Genomic DNA, 21,054 nt, shown 5'->3' with positions numbered 1-21,054 from the left:
GAGAGAGAGTGTGACTTGCCAAAGGTCACCCAATGGGTATAAATGGCCAAGCTGGGATTTGAACCCTAATCTCCAGAGTCTAAGGCTCAAACCATTCCACACTGGCTCACAGGTTTGAATACATGCAAGTAAAATGTCGCTGTGTTTCCCACAACAGTCAGCCGGGGAAAGAGTGAGGCGCTGAGGGGGTCTTGTGTTGGTACATCTCTGGCCATAAATCTGGAAGGGTTGCTCTAGAGTCCCAGCTGTTCAGCCACTGCTGCCAAAGGGACTGGCTCTGCCAAAGAAAGGAACAGAGCTGAGAGGGAGCAGGAGTGGGCTCCTCTGCCAAAGGGCACCAAGCCCTTCAGCTCAGATCAGGCCACTGACACAGACCTCTGCCCATTGGCAGTCAGCTCTGGAGGAGATCGCCCCAGAGAGGCTCAGCTGCCTCACCTTCAGGGAAGGAGGCTTGGGACAAGTTTGGAGGCAGAGGGAAGGCGCCAACGGCCAGTTTCCTTGGAGGGAGAATGGGAGGAGAGAGAGAAAGCCAGAAGTGGGGCAGAGACCCCCCCAAAGACCCCCTCCCCGTCTACCTTACAGGAAAAGAGACCCCACCTCCAGATTAGCAGAGCTGTTCCACAGTAAAGCATGCTTTCATAGAGAACCACAGACCCCTAGAGTTGGAAGAGACCCCAAGGGCCCCCCAGTCCAACCCCATTCTGCCATGCAGGAACTCGCCCTCAAAGCACCCTCCACAGATGGCCACCCAGCTTCTGCCCAAAGAGAGTCTGGACTCAGCTCCCAGGAGCCTCAGCCAAGGTGGCCAACTGTCTGGGATTTGGGGAGCTGAAGTCCCCCATCTCTCAAAGGGCCCAGTTTGGGGACCACTGCTTTCAAGACCTCCGGAGAAGGAGACTGGGTCAGGATGGAAGTTGCTCCTCGTGTTTCCCTCTACTGTAGTTTGAATCCCTCGCTCTGGGTGCTACTGAAGCAGAAGAGAGGCTGGCTCCATTGTCAGTCTAGGGCAGGCAGCCCAGTTCCAAAGTGCCTGGCAGGGGAGAGGGTGGGGGTCTTGAAACAGGGGCTGGATGGCCATGGGTCACAGGGAAGGGGGCTCCGGTGGAGAGTTCCTGCAGGGCAGCCTGGGGCCAGACTGGGGGCCTCCAACCGAGGCTCCCCCTGCCCACTGCCTGCCCACTGCCTGCCCAGGTACCTGTCTTGCCCACGGCGCCTTGCCCCAGCACCACCAGCCTCAGGGTCCTGGCCGGGTTGAGGCTGACCGCTCGCCGGAGGGGCCTCGGGAAGCTCATGGCCAGCAGCCCCAGCAGCTCAGGAGTCCATGCGGGTCCTTTGGGGAGGGCAAGGAGAAGGCAGAGAGCGATCCCGGGCAGCCTCCTGCGCCAGGAGGAATGGGCAGCAGCAGCAGCAGCAGCAGCAGCAGCAGAGGAAGAAGGAGGCAAGGCAAGCTCTGCAGGCAGCCAAGCCCCACTCCGCCTCCTGCCAGCCCTCCTCCTCTTCCTCCTCCTTTCTTTGGGGAGGGAGGGAGGGAAGAGGCCCCAAGGCTGGTGTCACCCCCCCCCCCACTGACCACCTCCTCCTCCTTCCATTCCCCACCCATAATGCCTGTACAATCATAGAATCATTGACTCCTAGAGTTGAAAGAGACCCCAAGGGCCATCCAGTCCACCCCCATTCTGCCATGCAGGAAGTCTCCATCAAATCATCCCCTGGGACAAATGGCCATCCAGCCTCTGCTTAAAGACCTCCACTTATTCTATATACTCATGTATAAGTCTAGAAATTTAGGTTCAAAAAAGACCACCACTGCCCTCCCCCCAAAAAACTGAGTTGATAAGTACTGTACTTTTATTCTTGTCGGGGGAAAAAAAGGAGGCATTATCCCCCAGTGAAAGGCAAGAGTATAATCTTCCCTGGAAGCATCGGCCCTCTCTGTTCTCTCACACAGACAGTGATCAGAGTGAAGACATTCTTTTGGTTAGCTTCATCCTTTTGGTCCTTTGCTATATGCCCCTAGGTTTTAGCCTCAACTTATCTACAGGTCATACCAAAATCCATATTTTTTGCCCCCAAACTTACCCTCAACTGCTACATGAGACTGAATTATAATCAAGTATATACGGTACTCACAAACCACAAGGTTGTGAGTTCATTACCAGACAAGGGCTCAGGGTCAACTCAGGTTTGCATCCTTCCATAGGTTGCTAAAATGAGTACCCAGATTGTTGGGGACAATTAGGTTACATATTGTAAACCACTCAGGGAGTGCGTAAGCATACTGATAAGCAGTATAGAAATGTACTTGCTATTGCTACTTTTTTGTGCACTCATGTTACTCTTCAGTCGTAATTTCCCACACAGCCCTAAGTCTCCTGCTAACAGTCCTGACATAAACGACTAGCAAAATCAAAAATTATACCTTCACAGCACAATACCATACACACAACCTAAATGTGTTTACAGACGCATGGTGAAGATTTGGTTAAAATGTGATGCTTTTAAAGATTTTTTTAAAAAAAATTAAAATTAAAATTTTCAAAAAATTAACTCATTTTTTTTTAAAAAATTCAAATTTGAATTTAAAAAAATTCTGGGGCCTCTGCTTTCTCCTCCTTTGGGCAGAATCTCTTTGGGGATGGAGGGAGGAAGGAAGAGAAGGTGTGGTGGTGGTGGTTCTTGGCCAGTGCTGCAGGGTCACTGGCCCAACCAGTGGAGTCACAAGCAGGGTGTGAGAGGTATGAAGCACACCAAGTGACACCCTAAGAGTGGGTGACACACCCCACTGCCTTTGGGCAGAAATTATTATTATTATTATTTTTAAAAGTAAATTATTATTATTATTATTATTATTATTATTATTATTATGGGAGTTGGAGTTTGTTGTGGGGTCCTTGGCTTGAGGCTATGGAATTCTGGGAGTGGCCACTTCCTTTGCTCCCATCTCTCCCTCCAGCCTCTTGTTTCATTCCCTTCACCCCTGTCATCTACATCTAAATCTACCCTCCATTTCATTCCCTTCACCCCTGTCATCTACATCTAAATGTACCCTTCCGAACACCAGAAGCAAATAGGGCAAAATTGCAGTGCAGCATCATGGGAAATGTGGGACCTTGGAGGTTTGGGGGGTGTACCAGGATGGAAGCAAAGTTGCATTCCACACCAGACCAATTCGGAGTGAAATCGAAGTGAGCTTGGAAGCAACTTCTGTGGATTCGCTTGTTACTGAATTCATCAAAATGAGGAGTCACTTTGGATTCACTGCAGAAGTGCCATGGAACAACCTCCCATAGAAAGCAATCATGTCTAAATAACAATTTGTTAGCCACTCTGATAGCCTTGGCTGAAGAGTGGGGTATAAGTAAATAAATATTATTATGTGTGATAATACATCACGTTATCGCGTGAATTCACATCGTTGGACCTGCAGTCACGTTGGATCAGAGCTGCAAACACTCCCTCCCCCCGTGATAAAGCACAGTGAGAGGAGAAAGGAGAGGCCCCAGTTTTTTAATTTTTAAAAATTAAAACAAATATTTAATGTTTTAAAAGAAATTATTCTTTTTAAATTTTCTTTAAAAACATCACCTTTTACCAAATTTTCACTTGAGCCACATGAAATGATGCCTATATAAATGCACTGAGGCTGTGTGTATGATCTTGTAATTTAAAGGTTGTCATTTTACTTTTGCTATTTGTTTTAAGTCACAACTATTACCATGGTGTTCAGTGATATGCAGGAATTATGATTAATGAGTAACAGTAGTACAAAAACCACGGCTAAAGATTGTGTATGGTGTGGTAAAGGAGTTTAATGGAGGGTGGAGGATGACACCATGAGTTACTGCACTGAGTGATGCCACTCCTAGTGATGCCACTGCTGTAATATTCCCTATTCATGAAAAAGGAAGATGATAACAAAATCTTGGAAAAGGAGGAAAAGTCTGGTCACTCTGGGCAGCCCAAGGCTTTCTGCTCAGGGTGACCAGATATCCTCATCTGTGGCAGACCCAATCCCTTCCAGGAGTCACACTGACTGCCAAAAATACACCTCCCAAAAATGCCCAACCCTGGTTGACCTGCAAACTATTTAAAAGGTGAACTGCTACTACCAGATACTTCCAGGAGAGGCAACTAGCACATTTATGACTAGAAAAAGGGTGGTGCAGTGGTTTAAGCATAAGACTAGGACTCTGTAGATCAGGGTTTGACTCCCCTCTTGGCCCTGGAAACCCACTGGATGAGTTACATACTCAGCCCCAGAAAACCCTGTGATATATCGACATTAAGGTCGTGATTCGTCAGAAATGACTTGAAAGTACACAGCAATAAAAGAAAGTTTGGAGGGTCAAGGGCAACAATGGGGGCATTCTTTGCTCATCATGATTTACCACCTCAAGGAGTACTAAAGCCCCAAAGAATTCCAGTAAGTACCTTGGGGCAGCTCCAGTGAGCCATCAACCTCACTGTTGCTCTTAGGAACTTCACCACCACACTTCTCCAATTTAGAATAAATATTACTGTAATATTTTGCAGGGTATATATGTATATATGTGGGTGAGCAAGAATAAGGTAGGATTCTGGAATACATCAACACACTATATTTTTTCCCCATAGTTGCCACTTTTTATTCTGGCAGAGACCTTGTTCCTATTTATATCTGCTTGAGAGATGGAAAGGAGGGTACATTTTTCCTATTGCTCCTTTTCGAAAGGTGCCTCTGTTGCATTTCTGTATGTCACCCGACTCTCGCACAGAAACTTTGTCACAACAAGGGAACTGAGGATGCTGCCTTACCCTAAGGACAATGGCCCTTTTAGCCAGTGGGTTATTGACCTTCATTTTTGTTCAGCGGCACTTTGGGAATCTGATGAAAGCTGTGGACCTCAAACCCAGAGAAAAACACACATTTAAACAGATTTTCCAAAACAAGAGGGAAGAAATAAAATCTCTCTCTCTCTCTCTCTCTCTCTCTCTCTCTCGCCCTGTTCACAACCCCATGAAGCCCACCCATGGAGCCTCTAGAGCTCTAGATTAAGAACCTCCTAGAGATTTTTCTAGGTTTTCTCTGTAGCAGCACCTTGACTGTGGAGCTCCCTACCCAAGGAAATTAGACTGGCACCGTCTTTTTAAGCTTGCAAAAGGCAGCCAAAACAGTGCTGTTCCACATGGAGTTCAGTGTATGAAATTGCTGTTTTAGGTGTTTTGAAACTGGATTCTAAGATTGTTATTAGACTGCCTTTAGGAGTTTTTAGAGAGCATTTTAATGTGTTTTTAAAATGTTTGAATCCGTATATTCTTTTAATTGGTTTTTATTTGTTCTTTGCCTTGGAGCCCTTGTAGTTTGAGAGGCAATACATAAGTATTTAGAATGATAATAAATAATAATCCATACTGTGTAGTTTAAAAACTGCTTTGGATTCCAGATTTCTGCATGCCTTTGCAGAAATATGGCTGGAGGGAAGAAAATGCATGTATCTAGTATAACTCTTCCTATTTTAGTAGAACCAAAGTTTAGAGAAGTAATTTTGTGGATTGCAATACCCAGAGTCCCCTGCCTAGCCACACGTCTGTCTGGGGAAATCTGAGAACTGTAGTTCTAAAAAGTAGTGTTCCTAAACTATGGTTCTCCTAAAATAAAGAGTAGAATCTTTCTAGCTGAAAGTACCTGCAATATCATGAAAAGCACCTTTATTTGAACAAGGTTTCAAATAATGTAAAAGATGCACATATAGGCAAAGATGTGATGAAGTAGAACAATCTGGCTTCTTGCTGACTGAAGCATTTATCATTGTACATAACTACAGACATACTTACACACATACAACTGGAATCCAATACTGCTGACTCTTGCCTACCATTTGCAAAGAAAAGATCAAACTGGGCCTTCACCAGCATGGAACCAGGGGAGGAAAGCAGAGTCTCTGAAGATGGAAATCAGATGAATGTTATGCAGACGGCCTACAATGCAAAAGATAAGCCATAAACCCTAGGGAGAAACATGATTAGATGTTTGCTCACACCACTGAGCACACCCAGCAACTCCACCCAAAAAGGCTGCCTTAAGCAATTTGCATCTGAAGAATGGACATGTTTTCTTTACTGGGGATTTATAAAAGAACAGGCCAGGCTGTTTGATGTTTTTTCTTTCTGAGTATAAGTGATGCAAACCTCTTTCATGCCTCTCTGCCTAGCCACAGGGAGTGTAGAGTGTATTGCCAGAACAATATTTTACCAGCTGCCAGACCTGTGACTTCCTGAATTCATTTCCTATTAAGTTTGCCAAATGTATGGCCCACCACACTAAATGAATGCCCCCCCAAAGCCTTGATACACCCTTCTTTTTGTCATCTGTGTCCAGTTCTGGGCACTACAATTAAAAAAGGATGTTGACAAGCTGTAGCGTGTCCAAAGGAGGACCACCAAAATGATGAAGGGCCTGGAAAGACATAGGGAGCTGGGTATGTTTAGCCTGGAAAAGAGATGGTTAAGAGATGATATAATAGCCCTGTTTAAGTATTTGAAGGGGTGTCACATTGAAGATTGAGCAAACTGGGTTTCTACTGCTCCAGTGAATAGAACATGGAACAATGGATGCAAGCTACAGGAAAAAAGATTCCAGCTCAACATTAGGAGGAACGTCCTGACAGTAAGAGCTATTCGACAGTGGAATGCACTGCCTTGGAGTGTAGTGGAGTCTCCTTCCTTGGAGGTCTTTAAGCAGATCTGTCGGGGATGCTTTAATTCTGAGTTCCTGCATGGCAGGGAGTTGGACTGGATGGCCCTTGTGGTCTCTTTCAAGTCTATGATTCTATGATCTGCCATTGAATATGCAAAAACAGCAGATGTCAAATGTCCAACAGATGTGATTTATGGTTGTAACTGGTTTGATGGCTCATAAGTTGTGCAGCCATTTTAAAATGATATGGCCCTGATTCAGACAAGTGTGAGCTCCTCCCTTTCCTAGAGCATGGGAAAGTTATTTTCTGAATCCCATTATTCAGGAATGCTGTGAGTTTTAGTCCAAAGAAACATCTTTGCCAAACAGGACCCTTAGGTTTCAGCCCTCCTGTGGACCCTTGTTGGTTAAACCAAAGTTTAATGTCCAACTAAAAAGATGCGGGCAGGGGAGAAACTGTGTGAAGTTAATAATCCCATTATGAGAAACTGGGATTGAAGTGATGGCAATCCTATACCTAAATAGACTCCGTTGAACAATAAATTGTTTTGAACTCAGTGATTCTCCTTTCTGAGTGGACATGTCTTTGGACAAAGCTATCTCAGCTGTACAAGCCATTTGTGTCTACATCTCTCCTATTATGTGTTAGTATTCCTCAAAGGCTGAGAGCCAGCATGGTGTAGTGGTCTGAGTGTTGGACTCTGCATAGAATTGGAGCTATTGTAAATTGTAAATTGTCTTATCGTCAGTTTTAAAAATACCGCTGCTAGCTGTGGCTGAAAATTTTTCTCAACAAGTGCAACAATCTATTTCCGGTATTCAAGGTCCTACCAAAATTTCTTATGTCCTTTAACTCTGAAATTGCACTGGGTATGCAACCCTATTTAAACAGCATTATTGTTTAGGTAGCCTTAGGATTAACAAAGCATTTCAGGTGCCTTTGGATCATTCCAACAATAGGAGTTGTAATACATTTCTTACAGGCAGCAAAACCTTTTGCTCTGCAAAGGACAATGAAAATAGAACAGACAGTGAACAGCCTGGGCTAAGAACCACAATTGCATGACATTTACAAATGAAGCTAACTCAAGAGTTTCATAATTCTACCTCCAAGGGCTTTTTCTTTTTTTGCAGTAGGGCCTTTCTTTTGCCATGTAAGGTTATGAAGCACAGGCAGGCTGTAACAGTACAACATGGATTCTGTTTACAAAAGAGACAGTGCTGATTGTCTTGATCAAACTTGCTCCAGTTCTTGTTTCCCTCTTTTTGCTCAATTTCAATCTCCTGCTCTGTCTTTGAAAATGTCCCACAGAGAATATAATCACAGGTACACTTTTTGGGGGTATACCCCTGTACCTGGCAGCATTGAGATTGACAAAGCCTATCTGCAGTGACATTTCTTTTCCATCATGACAACAGAAAAATGTGTCATGTGCACACAGAAATGTACTCAACAACAGGGGCTAGATTTGGAGCTGGCTGTGCATTTGTCCCATGTAAATCACTAGGAAATGTCAGCAAAGACTAACATAAGCACCACTGATTTCTACACTGAAATATGACCAGTTTAGACACTGGATACTCCTTTAAAGCCTGAATTAAGCTCTAAAGGCAGCAGGCTATTTTACAACACAAAATGAAAGCATTCTTGGAGCTAGTATAACAATCCCCCAATTGTGTACAGTAAGAAAAGCAGTCACATATTGCAAGAATGTTTTATTTCTTATGATATTTTTATGCTGTCATTGCTTTGAGGAGGTCAGGATAGCATATATAATTCTTCCCTCCATTATATTTTCACAGCAGCCCTATAAGGTAGATTAGTCGAAGGGATATTGATGAGTCTGAGGTTGCCAATGGAACTTCCTGGCAGAGCAGAGATTCAAATCAGGGGCCCTTTCACACTACATAATTGTAGCATTACAATTCCATTTGAACTACAACACCAACATCCTATGGAGTCATGAGATTTGCAGTTTTGGGAAAGGTACTGCGAATGCTCAAGCAGAGAGCTCTAGTGCCTGTCTACCCTATGAATTCCAGGATTCCATAGGATGTGGTCAAGCTAGTTAAAGTAGAGTCACAGTGCTATGATTGTGGAGTGGGAAAGGACTCACAGGTATCCTTGGTTTTAATTCAATATGCTGACAACTATATCATATTAGCTTCAAATTAAATAATTAATGTTTCCTGAGATAAGCTCCAGATAAATGAAATTGTTTCCCTTCCCATCCCCAGTTCTGTACAAATCAAGACATAGAAAATTTTACTTCATTTGCTTTGATTTTAATTGGTACCATTTGATAATGAAAGTTCAGCTGAGGTAATGCCATGAAATGTGTATGTTTTGATCACAGACATCATTCCACAGATATTTTTAGCTTCGGCCACTGTTCCATCAACCTGGCACATTGTTCTTTATGATGTTTTATGTAAGATACTCTTAACACCACATGTTCAATCTGTCCATATCTTCTTTCCACTTACAACTCAGGCTGATGCCACAAAGGCGGACAAATCTAAGCAATGTTTCTAATAAGGAGGAAAATCCTTGCTAGCCCAAAAGGTTACAACATGGCCCTTGACTGGAACTCATTCGTACATTTGTCCTGCTCTTTTATACAACAAAGGAAAACAGCACACTCACAAAAGACTAGGACTCCTGAATTCCACATCTAACCCACTGAATCAGTAGCAACTTGGAACTTATGTAAATTCCATTGATTCAATGGGTACTTGTGTTCTAACCAATGGATATGGGCCAGTGTTGCTAGAGGACCTTCTCTGTGTGGCTTTTTGTCCATTATTAAAATTATGTATTATGCATTTTTGGAATACTTTTATGACTTATTTCCTTATATTCAGCTAGCTGCATACTTTCCCCCACAAACAGGACTTGACCACTGGCTATATTTTAAATAATTACAACAAACAAGGATGACCCCAAACAGCTTATAAGTCACTTTCAACCCACTCATTGTTTACATACTTCCCAGCTGCAGGAACTCAATTCCTTTTTAGAACAGCGGATCAGTGGGAACAACTTCAGCAGCTGTTTAACATGCACAGCATAATTTTCTGGTTTGAGTTTCCATGCAACCTTTCGTCTGTATGGTGTGAGAAACTTGCCTACAATCAATGTCTACCAGCTTTATCTCCTTATCTTCAAAGAGAAAAATAGTTCACTCTGCCAACATCTCCCCTTTTCCAGTTACCTGTAATAACTGTGTTCATGCCTTCATAACTTGAAGATTAGACTACCGTACTTAGTGTTGCCAGATTTTCAGAACAGCAATCGGGGACAGTCAAACTTTACGACTATCAGGAAGGAGCTATTTAGAAGTTTGTGCTTTGCCTAAATACATATGAATTTATTGGTTTCAGTTCACCACAAAATATTGGGGTTTTTTGTTTGTTTTTTGCATCTTGTTCAGTCTATGAAAAAGGAAAAACATTCCAACTCTCAAATAGAAAATATTCCTTATAATGAGGTGGACCTGTTACTCTGATATGGGACAAGCTTTCTAACTCTCAAATAAGGGACATTTCATACAATAAGGGACAACTGCCAACCTTAACTGTTGTTGACATATATGGCAGCCCTCACGTCTCTTGAAAGAGGATGGATTATGGGAATATAACCAATGTGCTCCAAGGTTCATTGGATGTAAAAGCAACAACAACAGTTTTGTTGTGAGATTTCCCTCGTCCCTCTGCCCACACAGAAAAGCCTGCACTCTTTTGTGAAAATTTCTCCTTAAAATATATATGTTTTTGTATGCATAATATTAACATTATATGGCATTTTTTCACCGAGTAAAGCTTTTTTTGTGCATTTGTGCACATTTTTACTTGCATATATTTTTCAAGTGGCTTTATATCCACTTCTTTCCCCAAAACTCAACATTAGCCTCAACAATGTATAGATTTCTGAGGTAAGGTATATTGCATTCTACTGCCAGCTATGGGAAATACAAAACTAATGCTTTCATATGGAAATGAGAATTCAACAATTTGTCCTCCATCCTTATTTCAGGCACAATATATGGTAATTAGTATGACTTGAAATGTCTTGTTCTCAGCACTAAAGGAGAGATTATCTCTAGGCACGTGGGTTCTGTTGGAGACTTATCTTCCATGGATTTCTATCTTGGAACTTGAACATTTATATTAGGATAAGCATTAGAGGTCTACTGGACCAAATGTAGCTTCCTCCATGGTGCTGTTTGTCCCCCTAATTACCAACTTCTGAGGCATAAGAGAACTATGGATCAGTGGCATCCAAGGCAACTGGCCTGGAGAGCCTCCAATGTGCAGGGTGGGGAGTTAGGCATTTGGCCCACTATGCTGTTTATGGGGAGTAGGAAGTTGGAATTTAGCCTACTTTTTACTTCGTTCCCAAAATTTCTGCTGAAGAATGACTTTGGCTCTGGAAACAGTCAATTAGAGAATAGCTGGAAGCCCTTCAGTGTATTACCTGGGCTTGCCAACAAGATATTTATGAGAGGAAATTCATTTTATTCTCATGATGATTTGAGGGAGGAAACTTCAGGGCCAGCAGCTTCTTATCCAATCTCTAAAAGGTACATTTGGTTTCTGCTTCTTTTCCCCTGCCTCATACTGATATATGTGAAAGCCAGAATTAAAATTTGACAAATGTTGGACTTTATCCTTCTGAAGGTATGACAACATTGATCAGGCTATGGCTACTGCCAAAGTGGTTCTGTATTACCTTCAGGATCAGAGGCAGGGTGTTCTTGGACATTAATGGCTGAGGAACATGAGTGGGAGGCTGTTACTGTGCCCATGTTCGACTTGTGGGTTTCATAAAGACAAACAGTCAGCTACTGTTGGAAACAGGATGATGGAATAGTCTGTGTAGTCTTTCAGCCAGTCAGCAGAACTTTTCTTAAGTTCTTAAGTACATCAAGAAATTGCCTTCAAGCTATAGTTTTGGAACCATAGAAGTCATATTACAACCCACCTCCTAGTCTCAAAGTTGATCAATCAAGAAATTGCCTTCAAGCTATGGTTTTGGAGCCATAGAAGTCATATTACAACCCACCTCCTAGTTGAAAATCAAAAACTCTAGAAGTATTTTGCTTGAACTTCAATTTCAGTATAATTAAGTATTAGCCCAGAAAGGTAATGGATGTCCAAATCATTCTCTCAGATATTATGGACTCATCTGCTAAAAGCGTCTTAATTAAAAATAATTTACTCTTTATGGATATTAGCCTGTAATAAAAATATAGCTGGTATCTCAAAATATGTGCAAGAAAAGTCTAATGTATGCCATTTCGTGACAGCCAGCCGATATGGGAATAATTTTCCTGATATCCTCTAATACACACCTCAAATGAGAGAACCATTGCTGAATCCTAGTGCTCCCAAGCTCCTGCCATAAAAGTGGATGCATACTATGCATAGAATGGCAAATTATTATAGTTAGCTCTTACTAATGTGAACAGCATTAGTCTACTTGGGCACAACTGGCAAAGAAGATCTCAGACAATCAGGGATGAGAATCTGAAGTTGAATGCTTTCATGGGCAGCATCCATACTTTTTATGGGTTTTCCAGGCTAAGTGGCCATGTTCTAGAAGAGTTTATTCCTGACGTTTTGCCAGCATCTGTGGCTGGCAGGGATGGGAATGTTGCTGCCTTCAGAAACTTCTAAGCCATTCTTTATCATTGGCTATGCTGGCTAGGGCTACTGGGAGTTGCAATCCAACAATAACCAGAGTCCCACTCTTGGCCTAGATGAATGGAAAAGACATTTGACAGCCAGAGTTTAGATCTGGGGACATTTTATATCTGTGTAGAACAATCACATACTGAGTAAATTTAACCTGATTGATACAAGAAACAGAAGGGCTTGAGTATGAATTTGCTTCTATAAGAAACCAACATGGAAGGTTTTAAGGACCACAACAAACCAAGAAATGTTGTAATGCAACTAGCAAAACTCTGAAAGAGAGAAAAGATCCACTTCAGTTCTGCTGAATCTGGAAAACCATAATCATTGGGAAAGGACAGTTATAATTTTGTTATTTTTTATTTTCAGAAGGCTCCATCATTCTGTGGAAAGATGGAGAGAGAACACTTGTCTCAAAGTCAATCAATCAAGAAATTGCCTTCAAGCTATGGTTTTGGAGCCACAGAAGTCATATTACAACCCACCTCCTAGTTGAAAATGCATGTTTCACTTCAGAAATTGATTTTACTATCATTGGCATTTAAGAGTGGAGGGGAGCGGGTTCTATGAGACAAGCTGTCACCACATAATTAAATGATGTACAGAGGGGAAAGATAATGAAAGATCTCATAAATGCCGTTATCTCTTATTGTAGCTCAGCATGTCTCTCACAAATCTTTATAATTATACTAACATAGCAGCTCCATCCAGTCTGATCCATGATTATCTTAAGCTCACGATTAGCCAGATTCACTCATGTGATTCCCTCTGGCAAAATAACTCTAATTAAACCATGCTCCCATTCATTTCAGCTTCTAATTATCTAGTCTTCCTCCAGGTCATTGCAGGTCAACAAGCTTCAACTGTGCCTGATGCTTAAAAAAGCATCATTCTCCTGTGTTAGTTTACAGTGTTTTCTCTGTGGCTACTCATGGCAGAGGTGTTGGATAGCCAAGACAAAATGAGCAGAAGAGTGGGGTCACACAGGTAATTCCAAGATTTGACCTAAATGAATTGTTTGTCCCAACTAGTTTAGATTCTCTGGATTAGAATGTACATAATTACCAAATTTAACTGGTCTGCTCTAGTTAGGATTAACAATTGGATATGGACCTATTAACTAGAAAATGGCATCCTAATTTGATTATCCAGTCAAAGTGGGATTCACCTTCCATTCCGCCCCTTCATTTGATCATAATCAAAACAAAACAGCAGTTAAAAGAGATCAATGGGCAAAACCCATTGGGGTTTTTTGCTGAAAGATAAAACATATTTAGGCTCAGGATTAATAACCAAACTGGGAAGGGGGGGGGCATGTTCGAAAGGACCTTAGGAAACTGAAATCATCCTTGAACATTAAAATCATTGGATACATGTTGTCAGAAACGTTCAGACTGACCTATCTGATGGGTTGTTACGAGGACAAACTGTGGAGGTGAGAAACATTTATACTATCTTGAAATCATTGGAAGAAAAGCGGGATATAAATGTAATGAACAAATAACAATCATTTAGAAGCAGTCTTCATGTTTAGTCTTGGCTGATGGGTTTCCTCCTTCCCTGAAGACAACTTCATAAATTTTGGAAGTATAGTAAAAGTGGGATAAGTGAGAAAAGGAAAAGTGGTCGACGAGAGGCTGTAATCTGAACTCTTACAGCTAGAGGCAAAACTCAAAGACAAGGGCTTAGACTTGGCTCATAGATTTCTGAGCTGGGCAAATTCATTCCTGAATCCCAGTTCCAGAATTCATCTCCTCCCTAAGAGTCTGTCCATGGATTCCACCAGATCAACAAAATAAAGCATAATGTAGAAACATGGCTATGATTAGTTTATAATTTGGCATTTAAATGGAACTTGACCCAGTGGTTTAAATGTAACATCCTCTCAAATAAGTACAGTGGTGCCTCGGGTTACGAAATTAATTCGTTCCGCCGCCGCTTTCGTAACCCGAAAAGCATTCGCAAGCCGAAATGCCATAGGCGCTAATGGGGAAAAGCCGCGATTTCGTGCGAAAAAGCCGAAAAAAGCACCAAAAAATTTTTCGTATCCCGAAAAAACATTCGTAACCCGGAACAATTATTTCCTATGGGATTTTTTCGTATCCCGGAAATTTCATAACCTGGGTATTTCGTAACCCGAGGTACCACTGTAGCATAAGGTATTATTTATTCTAATAAGCATTGTTAGGTGAAATAGTATTTATAAAATTAATTTTAATGCATTCATTAATAAATCAACACCAGATCAATAGAGAAAACTTTTTTTGAGGAAATATTATTAGAGACATAGGTTTCAAACAATGTTTGGTATCGCTGTATTGTGATTGTTAATAGTAAATGAATAGTTATTGGTAGTATTGATCTCAAGACCATGGGAAATATTCTGGAATAAGTGATAATTGCTGGCAGTTTGGTTACATGAAGACAGATATATATTATGGTTTTTTTTTTATTTTTGATCAAGTCAGAGAATTAGAATACTGTGTGTTGAACTTTAATTTTGAAAGATGTTACAGATCCTTAGATTCATTAGCAATTTCACTCTGTTATATTAAGGGTGCAGTTCACAAATAACTGTGTATTCACAACAGACTCTATGATTATTTCCTACTGCTGGGAGAAAATGTACACTCATCCCTTCATGTGGTAAGTGGATGAAGAGACTATGGAACAGTATATATGTATGACAAAAATGGCTAATGTACTGAGAATCCAGGAATGAAGATAACATGAAGATAAATTGATTTTAAAAATGTATTTTTATTTCTTTTTGGAATAAGACAATTCAATATTCTTATATTTTGGTAGATTTGATTCAATCTTGGTACCATTACTGAAGGAATATGTGGAAGAAATGTGTATATTTAAAATATGTATATATATTTTTTGCTATTAATGGTATGTCTTGTATTCACCTCTACCGGCCAGATGTGACATGTAATATTGATATATAGGGTTCTATAACTGTAAAACAGAACCAGCGAGGTGTAGTGGTTTGAACATTGGACTATGCCGATGGAGACCAAGGTTTACATTTCTACTCAGGGATTTAAATCCCTGCTCATGGAAACCCACTAGAGGATCTTTGACAAGGAAAGGGAAACTGCCATGTTTGCTTGTGGTTTAGAGGCAGGAAATCACTTGAAAGAGAGGCAGCATGGTGTAGTGGTTTGATTGATGAACTACGACTCTAGATACCAAAGTTCAAATCCTTGCTCAGCCATGAAAACCCACGGGGGGACCATGGGCAAGTCATACTCTCTCAGTCTCAGAGGAAGGCAAAGGCAAACCCCTTCTGTACAATCTTTTCAAGACTATGGTAGCTTCATTTTAGGGTTGAGAACAATTTCAAGGCATACATCAATGACAAAATTCTAAAAAACATTAAAGGAATGAGCATGGCTACAATTATAGCCTTACTCTCAGTCTCAGCCTTCCATCTGTTAATGATACAAGTGCAGTGGCTTATCTAACAGAACTGACCTATGAATGAGATAATATACAATAGGGGGCAGTGAGAGCTAATTTTCACTCCCATGACTAGGGCTGTAGAGTTGGTATGCCAAATCTTCAACTTCAGCTTCAATTCCTCTGTTTTTCTGCTGTCCGACTCTGATTCAGATTCTGAGTTCTTCATGAACGACAAATGTAAATTAGTAACAACAAATTTACTGTAGCAAAATGGTGGCACAAGGGATTTCATGATCACTACGCAAATCATCAACTGGTAGAACATAATATATATTTATTTAAAACTTCTGAGTAAAAAAACTTTCCTAAATTCCTATGAAAGAATTTCTTAAATTCCTATGAAAGTTTGCAACAAACTAGTCATTTAATATTACAAGTTTTTATTTTGAAGCCAAAGTTGAAGTTAGAACATTTCTATCGACTGACAGTAACTGTACCAAAAATTACTTCCAACTCCACAATTCCAACTCTGACTCCATAGTCCTTCCCATGACTCCTCTCCATGGGCTATACTGTTCATCCCAGGATACCAGGAATGAGCTCAGTCACTTGCGGTCACAATTTGTAACTGAATTACAGCCAAAAATGACATTGAGGAAAGATAAAGTACCATGTTTTCATATGGCTTCAGGGAAACAAATTACTTGAAAGAACCAGCATGGTATAGTGGTTTGAGCATTGGACTATCACTCTGGAAACCAGGTTTTGAATCCCTACTCAGCCATGGAAATCCACTGGGTAACATGGGCATGCCACCATCTCTCAGCCAGATGACAACGGCAAATCCCCTCTGAAGAAACTTTCCTAGTAAACCCCATGATAGGTTTGCCTTATGGTTGTCATAAGTTGGAAACAACTTGAAAGTACACAACACAAAGACAACAGCAATCACTCAAAAATTATATGGATTTCCCCCGTTTTTGGTGGGGCTTGGGGGACATCAGGGGCCATAAAATGTACATGAACTCCCTTGACTACTAGACATGTGGGCCTACATCCAAAAACGCACGTGATGGGACTTATTTCCCTTCGTCTCCTCACTAATGCCTTCTGTTGCCAGTGAAATGGCATTGGAGAGATTCCCAGCGCTTTGAAAGTGGTTTTAGGGCTATTCAGGACAGGAGGAATTGAAGAGAGGAGGGATAATCCCACTTTCTGTTGTATTAATGAAGCAGTTTTATCGCTGCAAGCACCTGATTAGGTCCTGGACACAATAAATATTATTAACAACCCTTCTACTGACTTTAGTGAAAGTAGTAGTGGATTGTGTATTTTTAACTATTACACTTAAGTACTGCACATAGCTCAAAGCCCACTGTTGTCTCATAATTCTATAGCTAAGCATCAGGTTGTTGATCTAACTGGATACAGGCTGAATGATGAATTGTTTCAGGTCTTTTTGCTCCCCTTGAAGTCATTTCAACTCTATCACTCCCGCTCCCGCTCCCGCCCCCTCAATTGAAATGCAGTTCTTCCCATCTGCAACATCTCTCAATTCAAGCCACTAAAACATATTTTCTGTGTGTAGCCAAAATGGATCCATGTCATGCTGGGAAAATAAATTAGGCTGAAGAAAGAGTTCAAAGACATCCAGGAAAGCTGTCATACAAAAAAACAAAACAAAATATTCCTAGTATAGTGGTCTCAGACTCTGAATTTTAAAAACTTGTTAAGCTATAGTTTCCTTTAGCTAAAAACACTGCCAAGTTCCTCTTCGAGGATGGGCTTTAAGAATAGAGCACAGTGTCAAAGATTTTAACCAAAAACATTACCTTGCTCCCACTATCCTGAGGTTGAAAGTGAATTTGTAGTAATTATCACTAATTAGTATATCATTTTAAGTATTTTAATATGTTATAGTGTTGTGTTTTATCATTCATTTTTGATTGTATATGTTGAGATGTACCACCCTTTGGTGAAAAGGGCATTAGAAATAAATGTTGTTGTTGTTGCTATTATCTCAACAGAGAGATTTTCAGCAGGTTCCAGGGCAATGAGGGAAGTATAGATAATTCTGTTTGCCTATGTATAGTCGATTACATGAAGAAATTTTAACATCTGAAAATAGCACCAATAACAATTAGTTTGTATGTGCATCTATGTGCCTGACAGGTGTGAACCAACTCCTCTAAAATGCATTGCACACTAGGTGATGTGAAAGTTCTGTCTATTGTGTTATATCAAGATGGTCCACCAAAACATGTTCATTTTGTTTTATGCTTAGTCATGAAATAGTCATGATAGTCAGGTGAAATAGTCATCTGAACACAATCACGAAATAAGTGATTCTCAAATATTCTTGCTCTTCAGACTACATGAACATTGCAAGGGAGCTTGTGGAGGGTCAGTTAATGAAGTTCTTTATCCTGCAAATTGAAGCATATATAATCAAAATACTTTTTTTCAGCACTGGCATCATTAAAAGAGGGGGAAAAAACAACATGATATGAAAACCATAGTCCATAGCCAGGCCATTCTGAAAAATTCTCAACCTGATAAAAATCAGACTATGCCAGTGCCATAGTAAGAAAATCCACAGGGCAGGATCTTTTCAATCTGCTCAGTAATCCTAATGTTAACCAAATAGCCTTAGTCTTCATTGAGAGGTAAAAGATGCAGTTGTTGTGTGCCTTTACGTCAAATCCAATGCACAGCGATCCTAAGATGAACCCATCAGTTTGGGTTCTTGACGAGATTTGCTCAGAGGGAATCATAGAGTTGGAAGAGATCACAAGGGCCACCATGTTCAACCCCTTGCCAAGCAGGCACACAATCAAGATGGCCATCTAGTCTCTGTTTAAAAGTTGAAGGAAGAGTTGCTTGCTTCACGAGGGGAAAGTGTCACATCCTCAGAGGGGGGTTTGCCTTTGCCTCCCTCTGAGGCTAAGAGCGTGCAACTTGCCCAAAGTCATTCAGTGGGTTTTCATGGCCGAGTGGAGATTTGAACCTTGGTCTCTAGAGTTGTAGTCCAATGCTCAAACCACTACACCACACTGGCAGTCCAGGAAAAAAAATAGATAAATCAAATGTGGAAATAATTACAAAATTTCTTGATTGTTCTATGAACGGAGCTTTTGAACCAGCAGTCATCTACAGAACACCATTTGAGAAACTCTGATCTAGTTTACTCTAGATAGAATAGGAATGCAGCAGCTGACCTCACCAGGAACAAACCAGATCTACTAAGCAGTGTTACTTAAGATGGTGCTCTTTGGACTGATGCCAGTCCCTGGAAGGTTTCCAGGATTTTTTTTAAAAAACCCGTACAGTTGTACCTAATGGGTATGAATTTAGGTCTTGTCCCTTACATGAGATACTCTGAGAAACACTGCACTCAAGTATTTTAGCTTAACTAGCTGGGAGCTTCAGTCTAACCTTGCAAAGAATGCAAGACTACCCATGGACCAGTACAAATTGTTCCTGTTACAACTGACATCAAATTTCTCTCTGTATGTTATGTACAGAGTAGGCACTAAGGGTAATGTCTAGATGTTGTTTCCTCTACCAGAAAATAAGATTTACAAAATTCATTACCTTCACACAGGTGACAATAACAAATATTCCACTGAATCGACACTGAATTACACTTTCATGCAACAATGTTGGCAGCTACTTGCATTTCATAAAGTGTTTAGCTAAACAGTTTGTCTGTTATTTGAAAAGAACCAAAAGGGGGAAATGATTCAGGAAATGGTGAGGGAAAAAAAAAAGAATACTGGTATTAGTGTGGCTCATTAAACTCAAGCACTAAAACGGAGATGAACAGTCTTTTTACCCTTGAGGACCACATGCAGTGTTGAATTCAGTAAAGGCCTGTTATATCTTATTAAAGTGAGAAGAAAGCTATTTTAGCACAAGACAAAGTATGCAATAACACTTTAAAACTAAATTGTTTGCAACAGCATAACCTTTAGAGCAGGGGTGGGAACTGTGCAGCTTTCTAGATGTTATTCAGTTGCAAGACCCAGGATTCCTCACTGTTAGCTAAATGGGCTATGGTGATGCGAGTTGTAGTTCAAGAATTCCTATGTTGCTTTACAATGTATATCATCTAAAGCAGTGGTTCCCAAACATTGGTCCTCCATATATTTTGGATTTCAGCTCCCAGAATTCTTGACTGCTAGCCAAACTGGCTAGTGTTTTGGGGAGTTGGTCCAAAAACACTTGGAGGGCCATCATTTGGGAATCTCTGATTCAAATGTATCACATAATTGAGCTGGGGGGGGGGGAAGGTGCTTTGCTTACATTATTTCAGGTTACGTTGTGGTGGAAATTAACAACTATGGCAACATGTTAGAATCTTGGCAATCATTTTTAGAATGGACTGGACCATGTGGAAGAGTGAAACTCTCAGTTTCATGTCTTTATACCATGGTTACGAACTCACAGCCCTGTGTGACTAAAGATTGTTAGAGGAGACTTTTCACCAAGTATCTCATGTACATTATGTATCAACAAAGGAGAAACATTTCAGTGATGTGATGCTCTAGCTATGGAATACCCTCCCCATGGAAGCGGAACACCTGAGCTTTGGAAAGTGAGACTTTTTTTTAACTGTAACTGTGACAAATTGTGATTTTTAATGCTTGTTAAGGTATTTAGATTATGGTTTCTCTGATATATTGTATTTGGAATTTTTTTTACATTTGTCCTTTACCGGGTGTTATGTTATGTTTGTATTTAACTTGTTTAATATTGTTTTGATTTGAACCTGTGTTGAGGGACTAGGAAAGCGGTTAATTATGAATTTCATTTGATTGTAATGTTTTTATTTTCTTCATTTGATTGCAATTGTATTTGCTTACTGATTTTGTTTGCTTAAGTACTGGTCAGGGGATTGGGATGGGATTATTTTATATCTTATTGTAATTTTTGTATTGTATTTTTCCACTGCTCTTAGCCACCTGGATTCCCTGTGATTGGCCGGGATACAAATAATAATAATAATAATAATAATAATAATAATTATTATTATTATTATTATTACACCTTGGAGTTTGGCATCAGCTCAGAAACTTTTGTTCACCTTGGACTTTTTAAGTCATTGATTTTGTCTATTCTTTTTTTAAAAAATAATATATTTTTCTTTTAGATAATGATGGTATTACAACAGTGTAATCCAAACGTGTTCTTTTTACTTGCTTCCCCCAACCAAGTACTTTCCAGCCACATTGCACTACAAATCTCACAGTCTTAAAAAATGAGGTTTG

The 21,054-nt window shown here is 40.5% G+C and overlaps 2 protein-coding genes across 2 annotated transcripts in view; both read right to left on the bottom strand.

Moving 5' to 3' along the window:
- LOC121924416 (ras-related and estrogen-regulated growth inhibitor-like) overlaps window positions 1-1,439 on the bottom strand; it is a 34,706-nt gene extending 33,267 nt beyond the window's left edge. Inside the window, exon 1 of the mRNA XM_042455878.1 lies at window positions 1,196-1,439. Coding sequence (XP_042311812.1) covers window positions 1,196-1,292 — 97 coding nt within the window. The 5' untranslated portion in view covers window positions 1,293-1,439. The remainder of the gene's footprint in view (window positions 1-1,195) is intronic.
- LOC121926322 (sodium/hydrogen exchanger 10-like) overlaps window positions 1-21,054 on the bottom strand; it is a 587,624-nt gene that overhangs the window by 493,385 nt on the left and 73,185 nt on the right. The gene's annotated exons all lie outside the window — the stretch shown is intronic.

The sequence above is a fragment of the Sceloporus undulatus genome, chromosome 1 (assembly GCF_019175285.1).
Source record: "Sceloporus undulatus isolate JIND9_A2432 ecotype Alabama chromosome 1, SceUnd_v1.1, whole genome shotgun sequence".
Lineage (NCBI taxonomy): Eukaryota > Metazoa > Chordata > Lepidosauria > Squamata > Phrynosomatidae > Sceloporus > Sceloporus undulatus.
This window is presented reverse-complemented; position numbering and strand designations above follow the sequence as displayed.